Raw genomic sequence first — 22,155 nt, 5'->3', positions numbered from 1 at the left:
AGAAAGATGGAAAAATCCCTTTGTTGGCTAGGCCTGGTGGGTACCATGTTGATCAGAAAGATTTTGCCATGAAGAATGCTCAAGTCTGCAATGAGACAAAAATAAGTCCTGCTTCCTATCATAGACAATAACTGGAATCTCAAATTTTCTCTACACTGATTTTCACTTAAACAAGGCTTAATTTCTCCCAGACAAGTTTCATTCATTCATTTGCTCAACAGGTCTTTCTGTGAGAGCCTGATATGTACCTATCATGGGGGATGGGCATGGGCAGTCACATTATTTTTTTTATGGAGCTCCAACTTGATCCAGAGAGAAGACAACTAGTGATCAATGCAATAAGTTTTTTGATCAATGCTATGAATCATGTGCACTGGGTGGTGTGATACTGAGGGCCTATTGGGGGATAACATAAGACCTGGACCATGACAGTCGTGAAGGAGTCACACTTGTGGAAGTGTTTGAGGAGGTGACAGAATGTTTGATTTTGAATGAAGAGGGCAACCATGCCAAGTACTAGAGGAAAATCATTCCAGGCCCAGTGGAGGATAGGTCAAAACCACATAGAATGCATGAAAAGGAAAAGAATGCACTTGGGATCAAAACACAAAGTATATAAAACCCCCGAGGCCCCTCCAGTCCATAAATCCTTAAAGGTTATGAAGGGAGACTAATTTTTCTCCAATGCTCTCATTCCACTTCTATCAATAAACTGCCCTTTTGTAATTGTTATAATATTCACGACTAAAATTCACCCCTTTCAAGTCCATGCTGTGGATCTTCACAATATTGTGTGACCATCACTACTACCTAGTTCGTAATCATTTTCATCACCCTGGATGAATACCTTGTGCCCATTACACAGTCATACCCATTTTTGCATTCCCACAAACCCTGTAGCCACTACTCTTCTGTCTCTGTAGATTTGCTTATTTTTAATAAATCATTCATTTTGTACGTGCCTTTTTTCACATAGCATAATGTTTTCAAGGGTCATCCACTGTGTGTCATTTATCAATACTTTATTCCTTTTTTATGATTAAATGATATTTAATCACATGGATATATCATATTTGTTTTATTTTATTTCTTTATGTGGTGCTGAGGATCGAACATAAAGAAATGCATGTGAGGCAAGCATTCTACCACTGAGCTACAATCCCAGCCCTATCCATTTCTTAATTGATGGAATTCGGAATGTTTTTACCTTTTGATTTCTATGAATAGTGCTCCCATGAACATTTACCTAAATGTTTTGAGAAGGTAAACTTTCATATTTATCTTTGATATAAGCTGTATTAGTCCAATTTTGTTACTATAATAAAATACAAGAGGCAGGCTACTTTATAAAGGAAAGACATATTTGAGCTCATAGCTCTGGAGGTGCCAAGTTGAGGGGCATTATCTGGTGATGACTTTTTTTCTGGAAAATTCATGAGGTGGTGCAGGTATTACATGGCTAGAGACAAGGAGCATGTGTCCTTTCTTGCCTCTGTCTTCCAATAAAGCAACTGTAAGGCTCCAATGAGTTAACTTAAAAAGTTTCCAGAGCTGCTGATACTAAAAATGGGTTAAAAATGAAAACCTGCAGATGAGCTAAAGTCAGCCTAGCTAGATAACAGGATGACATTGGCAGCTAATTTAGGCTGTTGCCAGGGGTAATGGGGGATCCTCCTGACTGCAGTGAAGCTGACCTCACCGCTGACCTCATATAGACCAATGGTGACTATGATGACTAAAACTTGGCAGCCAAAACGTATCCTGATATGCAAACAAGGACACAAACGCTCCAATTGTAAAAGAGAAACTGAGTTCCTTTGAAGTGTATAAAACAGCTTGTAAATTTGTGCTCAGTGTACTCGGCATTGATTACTAAGCTGCTCTGTGTTGAGTGCCCGAGCAGCCACTTGAATAAACTGGTTCTTTTGCACTTGCATCGGACTCTGGTTCCCTAGTGGTCTTTGGGGAACTCAAGGACTTGGGAATTTCACAACCAAGATTCAATCATGGATCTATCCTAATGATTTTATCTATTCTATTCATCTTCCAAAGACCCCACCATTAAACACCATAGTCAGGTTATATTTTCACCCACCAAGTATCTTACAATAGGGATTAAATATCAACACATGAGGCCAAAGGGGACACATTTAAACCATATACAAACCATAGCATATACCTAGGAGTGAAATCACTGGGTCATATGTTATATCTATGATTAACATTCTGAGGAACTTCCAAATTCTTTTCTATAGGATCTATACCGTGTTGCACTCCTAAACTTATATATGAGGGTTTTAACCTCCTCACATCTTTGCTCAATCTTAGTTTTTGACTTCCCATGTTCCTAGTGTGCATAAAGTTGTATTTCATTGTGCTTTTGAGTTGCATTTCTTCAATGATTAATGATGCTGAACATCTTTGGATATCATTATGAGAAAATTCTATAATTCTTTCCATATCATGTTAAAGTATGGGAATTTAGAAAATATGGGGAAAAAAAGAATACAAAGCTATCAGAGGGTTAAATCTGTTGCAGTTAACTCATTAAATATTCTTTTGTCTTTTGTTGGCTATGTTGGGAGAAATAATATTAGGCATTTCGTTATGCTGAGGAATCTCAATCACATTTGTAAAAACTTGCAGACATAAGCAGTGAAGTTCATATTATCCTAAAATTTTCAAGAAGGCAAAGAATAAAACAAATCAAGCATATGGTAAAATTCAGTTGAAAATTCAAATGAAATCTGCCCCACTCCTTTTTCTCCAGATTTTTTTTTTTAGTTTGGTGGTGGTTGCAGAAGGGATCTTATAATTGGTTTCATGGGTAGGAAGGAATAAATATTATGTTACTAACATATCAATACAGTTGTAAAATTAATAGTTGGAATGGTTAAACTAAATGATAGTTAATATCTGAATTGTAAACATTTTTTTTTTCTGCATGCAGGAGATGGAACCCAGGGCCTCTCATGCTAGACAAGTGCTCTACCACTGAGTTGCAACCCCAGTCCTGAAACAGCATTTTAAGTATGCTATTATCTCCTTGTAATTTGTTGATATTTTATTTAGAAATGCTGAAGAGTTCTCAGCAGTCTTCTTAAATAGACTTTATTAATAAAAACCAAAAACTGAGTTCTTAAAAATATTGTTCCCTTAATTTTAAAATTCTACACTCATTTTCAAAATTATAATCTGGAGTATTTTTACCTTCTAATTCAAGAATATTTACTGTATGAACACATGATGGGGAAAATTATTGTAATCTTCAGATATTTCAAAGGTTGGCTTCAGAAATAAATTGAATGCATACTACAAATATACACTGCTTAGTAAAATACATAAAACTATGAGTTTCTAGTCATGTTGTTACTCATGTAATCTAAGTGGCCCTATGTCCAGGACTTATTTTCCATCCCAGCTTTCTCTAATATTTAAATCAAATTGTTTGGCACTGACATCCTGTCTACATTCATGGGTCATCTTTTCTTAAAATATAGGGTGGGGGGGAATTTGTCTCATGTTTACTATGGTCAGTGTGGGCTGTGCCTAATCCCTGTGATGTTGCCAAGTTTCTAACTCCATTATCTCCCTTATTATCTGCTATGCTATTTGTATGTGTGGTGTTTTTCCTTCCTTCCTTTTCTTTTTTTTTCCCTTGTGCTAACTTTGCTCCTTTTAAAAAAAATACCTCCAAAACCAACAATATGAGGTGGATGTTGGCTGAAAAATTTTGCTAAAATTTTGGATAAAAGCAAGAAATGAGACATATATCACTTTTCCTAGAAATGCCAGCACAGCCTCTGACCGTGGATCTTCATGGGACCCATATTTTCATATCTTAGCCTAAATCCCTGAAAAATTTCTGAAAATCTGTTTAGATAGGCATTTATTTTTGCCTGATAGGTTTTGTGTCTTGTAGCCATTAATAAATCTCCCTACACATAAATAGTTCTTTTTCTTAAAAAAATAAAAAGTTTTCCTCTTGCTGAGTCCCAGGGCTCAAATGACAGCTTATTTTCAAAGTAACTTTTCTTCCGTTTTACCAAATTACCAGGTAATTTAACAGAATCAAGCAAGTCCAGAATACCTGTTGCAAACCCTAATGAGAAGATTAAAGCAAAAAGTAACTTAAAATTCAATAGTTTGGGCTTGAGGGTACCAGAGTGGTGATAGGACTGGAAGGAAAATAGGCTTAAGGGATCTGATTTGACACGGAACCAGAAGAGAATGCAATTCTAAAGGTCATTATGGAATTTTGAGCATTACAGAGTAGCAGTCTTCAGTTACTACTACAGGAGTATGAGTAAGGTAGGAGGTTCAATTTTAGGAGTAAACAAAGCATATTTTGAGTTAGAAGTGATTCCTGTTTGGAAAGAAATTAAAATGGCATGTTAGATAGTAACAAAAGTGAATACAACACAGAAATATGATCTGGTATGGCTTACTGTAACCGAAGAAGTAGCACCGAGTTTCTGAAATAAAAGTGTTTCTATTATAAGGAAGGTTGAACAATATATATGCTCTTAATACATCTGTAGATGAGGCTTCAGAGAGCATTGGTATTCATTAATGAGGCAGGATAAAACTCTACCAACACACCAACTTTCTATTGATTTTGCCAATTAGAAATCAGATAGTGACTTCTTTCTAGATTTCTTGGATTAATCATACCAGGATATTGTCTTCCTGGTGCAGACTTGGGCTGGCTCATGCTACAATGCAAAAGTAAGTTTTAACAAGTTACTGAACAATGCACTTTCAGTCAAAATCCCAAAGCTATGTTTTGATAATGGCATAGAATGTTCAAGAATACAACACAAGTACATCCAAGGCAAGACTGGGAATAAAATATGGAGAATCAGAAGTGAAAATGGTGCATGTTTGCAAGATGCTAAGAACCAGAGATCAATATGAAACCTGCATTCAAAAACTGGTAAATGCTAAATATATAGACAGGACACATGGGGACTAAACATGGAAGATGGTTGATAGGATAGAAATCAAATAAGCTTTGTTTCACTTCACAAACACATTACCTAACCTGGTCTAGACATCCATGATACAGTGATGACGGCACATTTTCTTGGTCTAGAGAGTGTTTTGACTCCTTTTTCTTGGAATTGTCATGGTCACTCATAGTGCTTCTAGGAAGTGGCATGTTTCTTATTTGTTGGAGCTCTATGACACTGTCACAGTGATGTTCTTTGCTTTGTGTTTTTGTTCTATTTTGTTTTCCCTGTGCAGGTTTTCTTTCAAGGTCAAATGATTGCAACTCATGAACAGGATGCAGTCATAGCTATTGATGATGTATCTTTCAATTCAGGCTGCTTGCCTGCTCATGGTAAGAACTTTTTTTTCATTGTGATCCTTATTGTGTAAAATAAATTCTGTGCAATTTAAACATTGTCATGACTTTAAACTCGTGTCTATTTTTGCCTGATGTTTTAGTGTGGGATTATTTTCCTTGGTTCTAAAACATTGTTTAACAGTGACTGGATGTGTATTGGAAGTGAAGATAGGGTATTTTTCAGACTCTGATGCTATACATGATGAAATGTGGTAATTGTGTTGCAGATTAGAAATCTTGCAGCAATGTTTATACTGGCTAGTTAATTCTTAACTCTGTGCCTTCTAGGAGACTGTTAGAAAAACTGGCTTCCATACACTTGAAATTGTCTTCATGGAGAATTATCTTAATTCTTCTAGTGCAAGACACAAAATGTAGGGAGAATTAGTTTTAATCTGTTTTCAATTAAGACTGAAACAAATACATTGATAAATCACATGTATTTAAAATATATTTTATTGACCTTACTGAATAATATCAATTCCCCATTTACCTAGTTTCCAAAGGAAAAATTTTTTACTAAAATTATAATTTGGCTAGTATAAAAAATTTAATCTAGCAAGCAAGAATAAGAATTTAATCTTGAAAGCATATGTACGTATGTATGTGTCTACACATACTACAGGTGATTCTCCTGAAAATTTTACTATATTGTGGTATAATGCAGCAGAACAAAGTTAGCTATTATTTTAATCCATTTTCTGTTATGATAATGAAATACCTGTAATTGGGCATTTTATAATAAAAAGAGGTTAATTTATCTCATAATTCCAGATATTCAAGGGCATGATACCACTATCTGACTCTGGTAAGGGTCCTAAGGAAAAACCACTTCATGGTGAATGTATAACAGCAGGAATGTATGTAAGAGGAAGAAAGAATGATGGGGAGGGGGGCAGGCTTGCTCTCTTAAAACAACCCTTTCATGAGAACCAACCAGGATTCCACAATATCTACATCTACTCCTGCCAAAGGTAATGCCCCAATGATCCAATAACCTCCCACTGAATCAAACCTTTTAAGGTCTTGACACCTCTTAATATTGACATACTAGGGACCAAGCTTCCAACACATGCACCCTTGGGTACGCAATCAAACAACTTCCAAACCATTGTAGCTATTTTGTCAAGAGGGATTCCAAGGTCTAATTTGATATGAAAATATGACTGTTGTGGTAAATGATATTTCAGAACCAGAAAGAGATAGGTTGCATTCCTGAGACACAGCAAACATCTCTATCTGTATCTTGCTTGGATTCTTAAACAGTACTCTTGCTGGCAGGTTAGAGGTTACAGATATGTGTATCCTGTCATCCAGACCAAGGTTGGGCCTGGTGACAGCCCCTTCTAAAATTGGAGCATGTTAAGGTGCTTTTCATCTTTGTACTATCAGTGTATATCAGGTAAGAAATCACAATATGATAAACTGAGACATAGATCATTGAAATAGAGAACTTCAGGGGAACAGAAGGCAGATTCCTCTCATTTTTAGAAGTAAACAATTGAAGTATCAACCAGAATGCCTTCTCACTAAAAGAAACTTAGATTTATCAGAAGAGATGCAACTTAACAGTGTAAAATATAGGGTTAGCTGCAGGCAAAGCTAACTCAACTGCTAACTGCTCTTAAGTTAGCATCTCCCCTAATACTTCCCCTTCTGTTACCCAGTGTGCTTTCCTGGATCCAGAATATACCCAGCCTGTGCTTAATACTTATTGAGACATTTAATTTCTGACCCTGATCACTTTAGCAATATTTTAATACTTCTCAGTTTTATAGTTTCTGCAGAAATTTGGGTCTGTGAAACGGCTGTTCATTGACCAATCTAATCACCCTCAAAATAATAACAGGCAATGAAATCAGCTAGCAGCTGGGTTTTCTTCACCAGTGGGTTGATGTAATTGAAGCTGTATTTAAATTTCAAATTTACACAGGAACATTCTTGGGTGGAGTTTGGAAGTTGACATCACCCATAATAAGACCACACTATCATTTCTGACATGAACTTTCTTTCCATCTTTGACCCTGAGAACCAAGTCATTTCCCTAATTACTCACAATTCACATACTGGGATAAAGGCCAACTTAGATTGGCCATAATAAATATTCAGAAGACATATGCCAGATTTTGTAGAAAGCACTTAAAAGACCTCTAAAAATTTAATGAAGGTAAAATATAAAAAACAAAAACAAGTTGTACTTGGAGAACATCAGGAAATTTGAACATTCAAAGGAAAATTGTGGTCAAATTGAAGAATGTCAAGGTTTACAGTTTCTAAGACAATAATTCTAGACATCATTATAATCATAAGGCATTTGGGATCAGGTGAAAATGAAATTTACTAAAGAGATGAGGCATCAGTGAATTTTAAGACTAATTTGATTGACTCGGCCTTTCATGTGAATGTTAAAGTCATACCATATGAGAAGAGTCAGGATTAGAGAAGCCTGAAATCCAAGACTGAACACAATGTGTGTGAAAGGTAGAACTGCATGGATACCAGTGATGCTAAAGTGGATGTCATAAACCAAGATGTGTTGCACATGTGTGTAGAAGAAAATGAGGTATCTAGAAAAATAACAACCTTAATTTTAGGCCCAGTGTTTTATGGAACACTAGAAAAGCATGCCATGTCTTGGAAGTGCTGCAAATGTGGTCTTCTTTTGGAGAAAGGCAAGATTTAGGTGAGATCACCTAGTGTGTTCTTTAGAGGTGAGGGTGCAGGGAGATTTTAATCCCTCCCCAAAAAAAGTAAAAAAAAAAAAAAATTGGGATCATACTTCAACTTTTAGAAGAAAAACAGCATTATGGAATATTAATGATGGAGAAAAACCATACAGCATTATAGGATAGCATTGGCATTTGGATGCTGTAACATTTTGTAAATGACAAGAATGTGAGAGACGTAAAATTAAGTAGCATTAAATTTCCAAGTGGGACTCTCTAGTTCAGTTCAGGCACTTCATAGCAGAACAAACCTATTTAATCATCAGAAGCACATGGGGGAATGATTGATTCTGGGCTTCCCTCCAGACCTGCTACGTAGGAATCACAAACTATGTGGCTTGCATTTTAAATAAGGTTATGAGGAGAGTTTTGTAAAAAGGGCAACACCAAGTTCAAAGAACAGGACTAGAATTTAGAAACCTTGAGTCCTGATTCCTTGTTGATTGTCATACTTGGCATTGACTGCCTTGGAGCAGAGTCCCAACTGACTAGAATCTGTAATTTTAGTCTCATGCAGTACTGGTTGGTGAAGAATCAGAGGCCTGCAGGCAAAATCAAACCAATCTGTACATTTACATCATAAACCCTATTCCAATAAAGGATAAGGTCAAGAATGCATTTAGATGTAAGAAAACAGACAGGTTTGCTTAAGTGACCTAAAAAAATAAAGGAGGAAAGAGACAGTTTGGGGGCATACGTTCTTCTACTCCAACTCAATTAAAGTCAAGGACTAAGTGATTTTTCTGGCATTAGCCTTATGCATATTAGCTGAAGATCATAAAATGATCATCAGAGCTCTTAAATCTCAAATTTAGGGCAGAAAGATGGCAGAGATAGGAAGGGGATATGTTTTTGGCCATGTCATTGGCTAGACAATTGTTACTTGGATGACCTTAGTTACTAGATAAGGCAATAAAAGTTAATATTGAGCTTTTAGGCTGTGGAAGAAAGGCACAGAGAACAGGTTTATGAATTGAATGGGCAAATGTGTTTGCTATGGAAACTCAAAATCAGCATGTTTAGAAATAAATTATAATTTTTTCCTCAAAATCTGTTCCCTCACCTACATTCCCTCTTTTAGTCATTGGGATATTCATCACCAGAAAACCTACTCTAAAATAAATGCTAGGGAAATTTCTCAGGTGGAAAAAAAGCAAAATCAAAATGTATTACCAGAGGAAAACTTGCAGCTTCAAGAACAAAGGAAAAACAACTGAAACTACAAATATCTAAATAAACAGAATACTTTTCTCTCCTAAAGATTGTGTATGTATTTATATATATAATATATATACACATGTATATATTTATAGTACACAATAGTACATAGCATTTATAGTATACAATAGTACATATTGTGCACATATATAGTTATAGAATAAATTGAGAAATGTAAAATTCTGTGGCTGTAGCACTTGTATATTTCACTTGAAATGCTAACCAACTGAGTGTTAAACTAAGAGATGCATATCCTTAGAATGAACACTAAACGCAAGTTAATGACAAAACTGAACATATCAGACTATTCAAATGTTGAAATAATACACTAAAGGCAAAGAGAATTAGATGAAAAAGAGAAATATGGAGTGAGGGTGGTAAGGGAAAAAAGGATGATCAAAGCAAAGAAGACAACTAAAAAATAAAGTTACTAAATGAATTATATTCATAAAATTATTACATTGAATATAAGTTGTCTCAGCATTCCTCTTTGAACTCAGATGGTATTGGATTGGAACAACAATTAGAACCATCTTTATTCTGACTATAAAAACCCATTTTAAGCATTATAAAGGTTAATTATAAATAAAGGGGTGCAGAAAGTTATACCATGTGATACAAATCAAAGAGAATGACAATATTCATGTCAAAACTGTTGTTCAGAACAAAGAAAATTAATAGGGATAAATAGGAATATTATATAGTAATAAAGGGTAAATTCACTAAGAAAATATAATCCTAAACCTGTACACAACTAAAAGTAGTGCACCAAAATGTGTTACAACCATTAGAATTCAAAAAAGAATTAGATAAATTCACAATTATACCATGAGTCATGAATATATTATTGACAAATATTTGTTTCTAATCAGTAAAATACATAAAAATCAGCAAATGTATAGAAAATTTGAATAAAATATCCACTAATTTGATATAATTGTCATTTATTCAAATAATACATATTAGAACAAATGGCAAAGAATGTGTAAATGGAACATTAGCCATTAATAGTCAGCAGCAGGTGTTCAAGGGCACAGCAATAAATGGAAGGACAAAATTTAAGGAGCACTAAAATTTTACTGCTGGAGACTACATTGTATTCCTTATCCCCACCAAGTTCCTGTGTTGAAGTCACCCTGTGACCGTAAGGGAAAGCTGTAAGGGGAAGGTCAGATTTTTATGAGGTAATTAGCAAGATCCTAAGGGTGGAGTCTCATTTGCTCCTACAGTGTCTTAATTTTTTATTTGTTCTAATTAGTTATAAATGACAATAGAGTTCATTTATGCATTTTGATAACTCATGAGTAGAATATAATTTCTCATTTTTCTGACAGTACATGTTTTAAGATCACATCGGTCATGCAGTGTCATGTGTGTACATGAGGTAATAATGTCTGTTTCACTCTACTATCCTTCCTACTCCCTTACCCCTTCCTCTCCCTTCACTCCCCTCTACTGAAAGTACTTCTAGTCTTCCCTAGAAACCCCCCTTATTGTGAATTAGTATGTGCATATCAGAGAAAATATTTGGCCTTTGTTTTCTGGGGATTGGATTATTTTACTTAGCATGATATTCTCCAACTACATCTACTTACCAGCAAATGCCATAATTTTACTCTTCTTTAAAGCTGAGTAATATTCCATCATAATATTCCACATTTTCTTTATCCATTCATCTGTTTAAGAACACATAGGTTGGTTCCTATGGTTTGGCTGTTGTGAGTTGAGCTGCTATAAACAAATTTGGATGGGTTACTAGTATCTTTATATGCAAAGGAATACACTCTCCTTCTTGCTGTGTGTGTTTCATGTGTCTTTCTCCCCTATGTGAGAACAATGAGTACAGCAGCCACGTGGAAGCCTGGAAGAAAGCCCTCACAGGCCCCTCATCTCAAGTTTTCACCCTCCAGAAATTTTGGGAATAAAAATTTTGTTGAAGCCACCTAGTCTGTGGTATTTTTTTATGGCAGTCTGGGCAGACTTACTAATGGAGATAAAGGATATTTAGATGTAACATTTAAAAAATCAAAACTAATAAAAAATCAATGGTAAACAAAACATTAGAATGTTGCAAATGGGATCAGTATTATTAAATTTTATCAGGCTCCAATATGGCTTAGAATCGTAATACTTGGGCCACAAAACAAATTTTAAGAATCTCGGGGTGAGCGTGCGCGTGTGCGCGTCGGAGCCGGAGCCGGGGGAGGAGGCGGGAGCTGAGGAGGCTGCGGAGGGGGCGGGTCGCGTCGGGCGCCACGTCCGCAGCCAGAGGCCGCCGCCGCCGACCGAGGCTTCTGGCTCCGCAGCTTGAGGGGAGCCTCCGCCCAGGGCTGTGTCCAGCGCCGCTGCCGCCTAGGCCGCCTCAGCCTTCCCCGCTGCCTCCCTCTCCCTCCGCCCGGCCCCGGCCCCAGCCGCAGGCGCCGGCCCCGACCCCGGCGGAGATATGAATCAAGCAGATAAAAATCAAGAAATTCCATCATACCTTAGTGATGAACCACCAGAAGGTTCAATGAAAGATCATCCACAGCAACAACCAGGCATGTTGTCCCGTGTGACTGGGGGTATCTTCAATGTTACAAAGGGAGCTGTTGGTGCCACCATTGGTGGTGTGGCTTGGATTGGTGGAAAGAGTCTGGAGGTGACCAAAACAGCTGTTTCAACTGTGCCTTCCATGGGAATAGGGCTGGTGAAAGGGGGCGTTTCTGCTGTGGCTGGAGGTGTTACAGCTGTTGTAAACAAAGTGCCCTTAACAGGAAAGAAGAAAGACAAATCTGACTAAAATATGGAGATATACTTGCTCTCCACAGCATTATGATGCCCAGTGGCATTGAATTGCTAAATTATGGACTACAACCAAGTCACCTGTTTTGGACGTTTATCTTCTAATCTGCTGTGTTGAAAGTATTGACGACTGGCTTTCATCTAAAAAGAAGAGACCAATACTACACAGTGTATATGAAGGTTTCTCATACTCAAATTCCAGGTTTTTATCTGGTAAAATGTTACTCTTATTCAGTTGTAACTGAAACATGGTGTGTTTGAATATTTACTATAAGTCTTTCAGTTTGACTAAAAATGTGAAAGTTGAATTTAGTACATGATCTTTACAGTTCCATATGTACAATGTGCCAGGTAACTCATGCCCCTTACAAAGGGAATCTTGAACTACATAAACTGTACCTTTGATGTGCCTAATAGTTTCAGATGTCTTAGTTTTTTAAAACCATAGTTCTTTAGGCCAAAAGGCATTCTGTTTCTTATTTAAACTGGCAAAAGTAGCAGGAATTTGAAAAGATAAATGGTCTTATGATACTGTTAATCATCTTTTGTTAGATATGCATTGTATTCATTTAATCATTGATGCCTTACAAAAGAAAACATCTTTTCTAATACCTTAAATATGTGCAGTTCTTATAATTATCTGTGGATTCCTTTCAAGGTTGTAAAATTAGTTTTCCCTCTTAAGAATCTCAGGAGTAATGGGACAAAGGCATTTTTTGCTGTCAATGGATAAGACAGTGTTTGTTGGCTGTTCTGTTAAGTCGTTAAGGTCAAATTGTATATTTCAACTTGGGTTCTTGCTTCATTATTAATACACCTAACAGTGCCTAAGGAATATTTAGCTGGTCAGAAGCTGTGTTGGAAGAGTTTCAGATTAAGGAGGAACAAATATTAAGTATTTAAAAATTACCTAAAAGCATCCAAGATATAAAAAGAATCTTTCACACCTATTCTGTCTTTTTAGGATGTCTTAAAGTATCACCAGTTGTCCCTTTTAAAAGTACAATAAAAGCAATCATAAAAAAAAAAACTCAAAAGTACTGAAATGATACAAAATAGGTATTCTGACTATAATGAAGTCAAATTGCAAAGCTGGGAAATCCACCATTATTTGGAAATTAAATATCATGCTTTTAGAAACATACTTTAAAATAACCAAGGATTTTAAACCGAATGAAGATGTAACTATAACTTACTAAACTTTGTATACTAGTATAATATAGCAATAGCTGTACTTACAAAGAAATTAATATATATACATATATATGTTTTTGTTAAGAAAGAAGAAACGTCTCCAATTAGTAATTTATCTATCTAAAGAAAGTAGAAAGATTAAGGTAAAGCTGACTTAAGCAGTAGGAAAATGACACATATATATAGTAATAAATTACTGATGAATTTGATCATTTTAAAAGAAAAATAAAATTGGTGACGTTCTAGCTGAACTGACCAAGAAAAAGGAGAAATGACACACATTATCAATATCAGAAATGGAATAAGAGCTAATGCTACAAATATTAAAAGGATAATAATAATAAGGAAAATCTAAAAATAACTATGCCCATAAATTCAACAATTTAAATGAAATAGACAAATTTCTTAAAAGCCTCCGAGTATAAAATCACTAAGAAAGCAACAACCTACAGTTTCAAGTTTGTTGAATAAGACTCATAATAAAAATTTTTATTAAAGAAAATTCCAGAACCGTATGGTTTCACTGGCAAGTTGTATCAAAAATATAGGGTTGAACTGCCACCAAGTTCTGTACATTTCATTGCAGAAAACAAATGGGGTGCGGCAGTACTTCCTGCCACCGCGGGCCCGGACACAGGTGAGGGGCCCCGGATGCGGGCGGCCAGCCGGGCAAGGCTGGGTGGCCAAGGCGCCCTCGCGGCTTGCGGGCCCGGCCCTGCCTCCCGCCGCTGTCCAGGGACTGGGTCTGCGCGACCCCGGAGCGCTCCAGGCGTGCCCAGCTGGGTTGGCGCCCCCACCGGCCGGGCCACGCCCGGAGCCTGAATGGGGCTTCTCAGCTGCTTGCCTCGCACACACGGAGTTGCTCCCGGTCGCGGTCCCCGGGATGCAGTCGCTCTCACCCCAGCCTCTCTGGAGGAGCGGTGCCCCTAGGCCGCCTCCGCGCCCCTCCTCTCAGTCTGTCCTGGGACCCCATCCTCCTGGGACTCCCTTTCCTCTCCTGCCCAGTCTCCAGGATACTTGTCTTTCGCACCTTTCTCCCTGATCCTGCCCTTGCCCGCAGACAAGCACAGTCCCTCTGAGTTAAGGACCTTTCTTAACATCCTCGGCCTGAATGCCTTAGGGCCTTTTCTAAGGCAGTGTACTTCCGCACACCCAGGATGGGAGCTGAGCGTGCATGAGCCCCTCTCTCCTGCCTCAGCTCTGTCCTGTCCGATAGCCCCCAGTGTGTTGCCCACCCTTGGGCTCAGGTGGATACTTGGAAGTCCTTAGTCACTGGCCTCATGGTGTCAGTGCTTCCTTTGAAGCTGCAAGGCTAGAAGCCACCTGAACATCTCTTGCCATGCCTTGTTGCCTTGTGCTTGAAGTTTCATAAATAATACCTGAATTTCATTTCTGAAGGAAGCATTTTGTCTTGCAAGCCAGACAGTGTTTCCAGCCACCTTGTATGACCCGCACACTTCTGCACACCAAGCACTAAGAAACATTCATGGTAGCCCATTTCTGGTGCTGAGCCTCCTCCAGAAATTGTTGGCCCCTCACAGGTTCCTGTGTGACTCCACATCTCCCCCAGTTTCATTTTAGAAATCCTCCTGAGGCTGGACTGCAGCCTTGATTGCCGCCTGTTCCCATGGTGAGAGGCGCCTACGGTGCTGTGTGTGCTGTGTGAGGCAGGGTACACACTCACTCTACCGCAGTGCAAAGCACCAGTACTACCAGGAGCAGACCAGGAGGCCAACTCAGATGGGGAAGGACTTGTCTAGAGTTCCTGAAGCACTGTGGGTAAAACACCATTGTGGACCCTGGAGAAAAGCACCTCACTTATATCACAAAACCTTCATTAACCTGAGACCAGGCATTGTTCGAGGAAGTTCTGCTACTGTCCCTGAGACAAAGGCCGAGGATCCAGCCACACCAAGCAGTCTGGGGCAGACTGATTCTGGACATTTCACCTGCAAAGAGGACCAGCAGCTGACCACTTTGTCAGTAGCTGACACCTGAGCAGTCCAGAACCTGGATGCCTAGGGGAAGCTGAGACAGGAGCCTGCTGCAGGTAAAGGGTAGACCAAGGAAGGACTGGGCTTGAGTCCAGGATTAGCAGAGAGGCATGGAGGGGAAGCCAAGGTGGGAAGGAGAGGCAACAAGCCATGGCCTCCCATGGCCTCTAAGCAGGCTACTGTGAAGGGCAGAAGGGGAAAGCAGAAGCAGGTGGTGCTGACTGTGAAGGAGAAGATTGACATCTGCACATGCCTGGAGCAGGGTGACAGCAGGAAGGCGCTAATGGCAGGAGTTCAACGTGGGCATGTGCACCCTGTATGACTTCAAGGCCCACAAGGCCCAGCTGCTCTGGTTCTTCACCAATTCTCACTCCAACCATGTGCTGGAGCAGCGGTGCACACTCCACAAACCCAAGCTTGAGCACCTGGACCAGGTGCTGTATGAGTGGTTCCTGGTAAAGCAGGCGAGGGTGTTCCCATGTCGGGCCTCATGCTCATTCAGAAGGCCAAGGACTTCTATGAGCAGATGTGGCTGACTAACCCCTTGTGATTTCTGGTTGGTGGCTTTGGTGCTTTAAAGCCAGGCATGGCATTAAAAAGCTAGACACATCCAGTGAGAAGCAGGTAGCTGACCACCAGGCGGCTGAGCAGTTCTGTGGCTTCTTCAGGAGCTTGACCACTGAGCATGGGCTGTCTCCTGAGCAGGTTTACAGTGCCGATGAGACCGGCCTCTTCTGGTGGTGCTTGCCATATCCCAGCCCAGATGGTGGGGCAGTGCCCGGCCTTAAGCAGGGCAAGGACAGACTAACAGTCCTGATGTGCACCAATGCCACAGGTTCCCATAGAATCAAGCCCTTGGCCATCGGGAAGTGTGGCGGTCCCAAGGCTTTCACAGGCATCCAACACCTGGCCATGGCCTACAAGGCCCAGGGTAATGCCTGGGTGGACAAGGAGATCTTCTCAGATTGGTTTCATGGCATCTTTGTCCCCTCTGTGAGAGAACACTTTAGAACGATAGGTTTGCCCAAAGACAGCAAGGCCAGTCTGTTGCTGGACAACTCCCGGGCCCACCCCCAGGAGTCTGAGCTGGCGTCTGATGACATTTTCACCATCTTCTTGCCTGCCAGTGTGACGTTGTTGATTCAGCTCATGGAGCAGGGCATCCGAAGAGACTTCATGAGGCACTTTATCAACCCTCCTGTGAGCCTGCGGGGCTTCCACCCACATTACAGCACGACCTGTGCCTGGAACGTCTTCAGGAGGGCCTGGAGGAAGCTGTGGCCAGTGGTCATGTTTGCCAGAGGCTCTTCTGAGGGCGAGGAGGAAGAGGAGGCCGAGCGCTGCAACATCAAGCCGCACAACAAGGCTTTCGCTCACATCCTCAATCTCGCAAGAGAGGGTCCCTTCTGCCCGGGCCACAGGCACCCGCCCGGCATGGGTAGAGCAATAGTGTAGGTACCCGCTGCTGCCCAGCTGGCTGAGGCTGACGGGGATGTGGACCAGGTGGAGAAAGAGGCTGGGGAGGACGCTGTGTCCCAGGTGGCCTGGGAGCAGGCAGCCACAGCCTTTGAGGCGCTCCAGCACTTGGCAGAGCATCAGCCCTGCTTCAGCTCGCAGGAGGTGGGGCAACTGCACATGCTGCACTCTGCCTTCAGGAGGCAGCTACAGCTGAGTGCCACAGTGAAGCTCAAGGCCCTCCAGGATTGCCCTGGTGGGTGCAGGGCCACAGCCCACCCCACCTTGCCCTGCTCATCCACAGCCGGTGATAACTGATGGCTGTCATCGCACTCATTTGGCCCCCGGAATGTGTGCTCAGTCCTGGGACACAGACTGCCCTCTGGGAAAGAGGGCTCCCCCAGGGGGTGGTGCCCCCACACATGGTTACTCAGAAGGACTCAGGTCTGTGTATTCGGCTGATTGAAGTTTACCTATGTCATTTGCTAGGTCATCTGATAGGAGACCTTTGGGAAGAGTCCATCCTACCTTAAGCATGCCCAAGCCTCCTCTAGTTGAAACAGGCCAGGCTGGGTGAATTCTGCATCTTGTGTTACCTGGCAAACCTTGTTGTGTTGGGTAGAGGCATGTCTGTCCTAGCAGAGAAGAGCACTGTGCAGGCCCACAGGGGACAGCAACTCCCATGCTCAGGAGGCTGGCTCTGCTGGCTGGCAGTTGTTCATGTGCTGGGTGGATCCCCAGTCTGGAGTCTGAGGGCAGTGACTTAGTTGGAAAAGGCTGTGACTCAGTTCCTGGCCTCAAATCCACTCTGGTCACACATCACCCCATTGGCACATGCCTACTTCAGCCAGGATTATGCTTGGCAGCAGAACTCTGCAGTGTCCCTTGTTGCCTGCAGACCCAGGCCCCACTGTGCAGTTAGGGCTGCCTGGCCAGACCCTCTTGTGACCCCCAGGGACCACAGAACCGTGTTGTTTTTAGCCTTTGGCTCAGAGGCCACGACAAAGTCTACATCCCATGCACCCCAGAATTTCAGTTAGAGCCAGTCTCGATCAGGCATCCAGAGATTAATCTCAGATTTCCACACAGCCACTGAGGCCAGCAGAACAGGCTCCAGCAGTGTGGAAGCTTTCGTCCTTGCTGTTGCTAGGTCAGTGATGCTCTTGGGGAAAGCCCATCTTGTACCGGTGGGTGTCATGGAGGTCGACTTAGGACATGGTCATTTCCCCAGCCTTAGCCCACCTGCAGTTTTACTTTCAGCAGCACTGGGCTGCCTGGCTGTGACTCCAGAGGCCCTGACCACCACATTCCTGCTCATGGTGTACGTGAGATGGGTTTTTTGTGTTCCCTGCTTCGCCCTTGAGCTCCTTTCCTTCTTGGATTCACATCCTGGCAGCTGAGTTGGCACAGTTTTCATTCCAGTGCTCCTTACGTACTCCATCAAGAAAACCTGCTGGGATCCGTGAGAGCCAAGAGACCTACAGAATGGATTGTTTTTAGTTTGTCCAAACACAGGCCGTAGTCACTGTCGATGTATCACTGCATTGTAGAATGTGTATTTCTGTAAAGCATGTGTGAAGCTTATAAAAACCAGATCGTTTTTTGGGAAAAAAAAATGATGAAAACACTCACCACTTTATTCTTCTAGAGTGACTTTGTCCTAACACAAAATCCAGACCAAAATACAAGAAAATTTCAGGTTTCAAGTCTTCTACAAAATATTATCAAAGTTCCAGAAATATATAAAAAGATAATATATGCAACCATCCAGGGAATAAAAAGCTGTTACAACATTTGGGAAATTAATCAACATAATTCACCATATTAACAGTCTGAAGAAAGATCATGTGATGATTTCAGCAGATGCAGTAAAAGCATTTGACAAAATTCAAAATACATTCATGATCAAAAACTTCAGCAAAACTATGAGCTTCTTTAACTTGATAAAGTTTATGTACAAAAACCCTACAGCTAACATCACACCCAGTGATGACAGGATCATACTTTGCTCCTAAATTTGGGATCCACTCATCATTTCCATTCAACAACACACTGGAAATCTGGTGATATTCTTAATTAATGGCAATTAATAGGAACAAAAGGAGGAAATGTCTCTATACATAACATCTTATGGAATTTACTTAATTTTAAAATGCAGAACACTATATTTTGCGTGTGACCGTTATTCAGGAGCTAAACTAATCTCCCTTGTATTATTAAAGTTTTAGTACATGTGCTGCTAAAGTGAGCACATATTTATTTTTATAAAATTTCTAAAACTAGTAAATTTATCATGGTTGCAGGATGCGAAAATCAATATAAAACTAAATTTATTTTCACACATCAATGAATGATTAGAATGAAAATAAGGAAAATGGTACCACATATAATAGAATAAAGTTAATTCTTATGAATCTAACAAAATATACTGGATCAGCATTTGGGAAACTACAAAACACTGATGAAAGACATTGAGAAGAACCAAATATTAATTTTACTGTAGGTAAATTTAGAAATAAATTTTAAGAAGCAAAGGTAACTTTTTAAAATTAAAGAAATACTGAGGTGAGAAGCTTATGATTGCTTAATTCAAGTGCTATTTTGAGAAAAAAAATTTAGTATACATAAGTATATATTTAGATATATATGTGTATTTGTTTACTATGAAAATGTAAAAAACTTTTAAGTGCTTATTATAGGTTATTTCCATGGTGTATGAATGCTTTGCAAGTTGAGAAAATTAAGTTCTCTTTATAATATTAGAGAAGTATTTTAGACTATTTTAGACTATTTCCACACCTCCAAATACTGCAACTGTAGACTCTGCCCCTCCCAAGATGTAAAAATTTATTTTGCATTTATTGGAAAGTGAATTGCTTTAGACTCTATCAAGGTTGCAAGTATAAAAATGAAAGCAAGATTTGTGACTGTGATTAAATAAGAATGGTGAATCAGTGATTCTTGATCAACACTGATTCTTGAATAAATTGCTGATTATAATTTTTATACACATTCCTTCCTGTGGCTCATAATCCGAATTTTGTGAAAATCTGTGAATATTTTTAGATTGAGGCATGGTCCTAGAAAGCCAGTCATTTGTACAATGATACCCATATATATGTTATCCCTTAATGAGAATTTTAAGATATAAGATAATGATAACTTATAAGATAATGATACCATATAAGATATATGACATATATATTATCTAGTTAAGTAACTAAAGACCTTATTACCTTTTTCCTTAATTTTTGGTTAAATTTGAAAACCCAATAAGTATTTATCAAAATCTATTATCAATTTTTAAAAATTGACAAATTCTATAAACTCAGAGGTCAAAAGTGGGTGTCAATTATAACTTTTACTGCTATAGCTTTGAGATTTGGACTTCATTCTGTAACATCTCAGTTTCTGAACAGTTTCATACAACCTGTGTGTACAAGATAAGATCTGAAGGAGGATAGCCCTTAGGTGTGACTTCATTGGTATGGTGACCTTGAAATGGTTGGCAAAGCTTCCTCCTATGTATCATTGATGAAGGATTTTAACCACACACTCCAAATATTTTCCTAAACCATGATTCAATGTAACAATGATTGAGAGAGGGAGATGGAGAGAAAGAGACAAAATATGAATTAATATGAATATAAATATAAAAAGTGATATGTTTAAAAAGCTTCAGACTCTGGGATTCTAATCATTCAAATAAAAAGATATGCCTGGGAGATTTATTATTTATGTATACCATACCATAATACATGCTATGTTTTTTAGATTATAATTTCCAGTTTGGGAGCCAATGGTACTAAAAGTAGTTGATACTGGAAAAATATATTTAATACCAATTGGCACAAGATACATTTTAATTCCATGCAATTTGGCCTTTACTATTTTGCTATTTTTGTTTATGCCACTTTTTAATTTTGTATAGTGGCAAATTAGAGATGATATGCAAAATTTAGTTGAACTACATCCAATATTTAATTATGTATCTCTGAAGGGAAAAAGATCTGTAGCTCTTATATAAACCTACAAAAATCAGTTTTAAATACTTCATAATTGTTATTACAGTCATAGCTTCATTTATTGACAACATTGCTTTAATTGCCTATGCAGTTGTTTTTTTTTTGCTATATTTTACACTGCAGAATTTGCATATTCATTATCTTTAAGCTCCTGTGAAGAGAAAACAGAGTATGAATTTCTTTTTTTTATTTTATTAAAAATCATAAATTTACATAGGGCAATGTTGTTTGATTCATTCTGTTATTTTTCCCTTCCCCCCACCCCTCCCACCCCTCCAACCTCTCTTTTCCCTCTATACAGTCCTTCCTTCCTCCATTCTTACCACCCTCCTTATCCCTAACCTAAACCTAACCCTAACCCTAACGCTAACCCCTCCTACCCCCCCCATTATATATCCTCATCCGCTTATCAGTGAGATCATTTGTCCTTTAGTTTTTGAGATTGGCTTATCTCACTTAGCATGATATCCTCCAATTTCATCCATTTGCCTGCAAATGCCATAATTTTATCATTCTTCATGGTGGAGTAATATTCCATTGTATATATATGCCACAGTTTCTTTATCCACTCATCAAATGAAGGGCATCTAGGTTGGTTCCACAATCTGGCTATGGTGAATTGAACAGCTATGAACATTGATGTGGCTGTATCTCTGTAGTATGAATGTCTTAATAAATCATTTTCATAACCAATTGCTTCAGTGGTATCACAAAGAAAATATAAATGATTTATATGGAAACTAAAATATTTTTAAAAATTTCTGCTTAGTTTTCTTAGGTCATTTATTTATTCATTAGTTAAATATATATTTAGCACCTACATTTTGCCATGATTTTTTCTCTGCAATAGGGGAAACAACAACAGTGAAAAAGCAAATAATAATCATCACATTCACAGACTTTCCATCTGAAACAGGAAATGAAACATACAGGAAATAAATAAGAAGTATATTTTGTGTCCAGTGGTTATATTTGAAAACAATAAAACATAAAACTGAAATAGAGTTCCAAAGGTGAGGATGAGATGGTGAAGTTTAAAACAAAATCATTAGAATTAGAAAAGCAGACTGAGCAGAAAACTCAAGGGCTTTAGGGAACAATCCTGTGCTTATTGGAAGAAACAACATGCAAAGACTTGCAAGAGTAAGCACAAGGAAGATCATGGTAAGGACTTTGATGTTTTCTTCACAGGGAATGGAATCCTATGGAAGGGTTTCAAGGGATAAGAGACATAATCTAACTTACATATCTAAAGATAGTAATGGGACGAAGGACAAGGAGGCAAATTATGAAGTGATTGTTATAATCCAGAAATAGATGTTCCCTTGAGGCAGAGCTGGGGTAGTGTGGAAGTGATGAGATGTAAGATTTTGAATGCATTTTGCAGATAAGCAAGAATTTTCTCATGAAAA

At 39.1% G+C, this 22,155-nt stretch overlaps 2 protein-coding genes across 2 annotated transcripts; both read left to right on the top strand.

The window, feature by feature from the left end:
- Nucleotides 1-11,471: 11,471 nt before the first annotated feature.
- On the top strand, nt 11,472-12,711 carry LOC306642435 (transmembrane protein 263-like). The gene has a single exon (XM_079108217.1). It carries the CDS (start codon nt 11,738-11,740, stop codon nt 12,071-12,073), a length of 336 nt encoding a protein of 111 aa, XP_078964343.1. The 5' UTR covers nt 11,472-11,737; the 3' UTR covers nt 12,074-12,711.
- Nucleotides 12,712-15,568: 2,857 nt separating this feature from the next.
- Nucleotides 15,569-17,036, top strand: LOC306641918 (jerky protein-like; the record flags this gene model as incomplete). The annotated part of the gene is made up of 3 exons (XM_079107268.1): nt 15,569-15,718; nt 15,969-16,652; nt 16,737-17,036. 3 exons carry the CDS (start codon nt 15,569-15,571, stop codon nt 17,034-17,036), a joined length of 1,134 nt encoding a protein of 377 aa, XP_078963394.1.
- Between the last annotated feature and the right edge of the window lie 5,119 nt (nt 17,037-22,155).

Source organism: Sciurus vulgaris, assembly GCF_902686455.1.
Source record: "Sciurus vulgaris genome assembly, chromosome: 12".
Lineage (NCBI taxonomy): Eukaryota > Metazoa > Chordata > Mammalia > Rodentia > Sciuridae > Sciurus > Sciurus vulgaris.
This window is presented reverse-complemented; position numbering and strand designations above follow the sequence as displayed.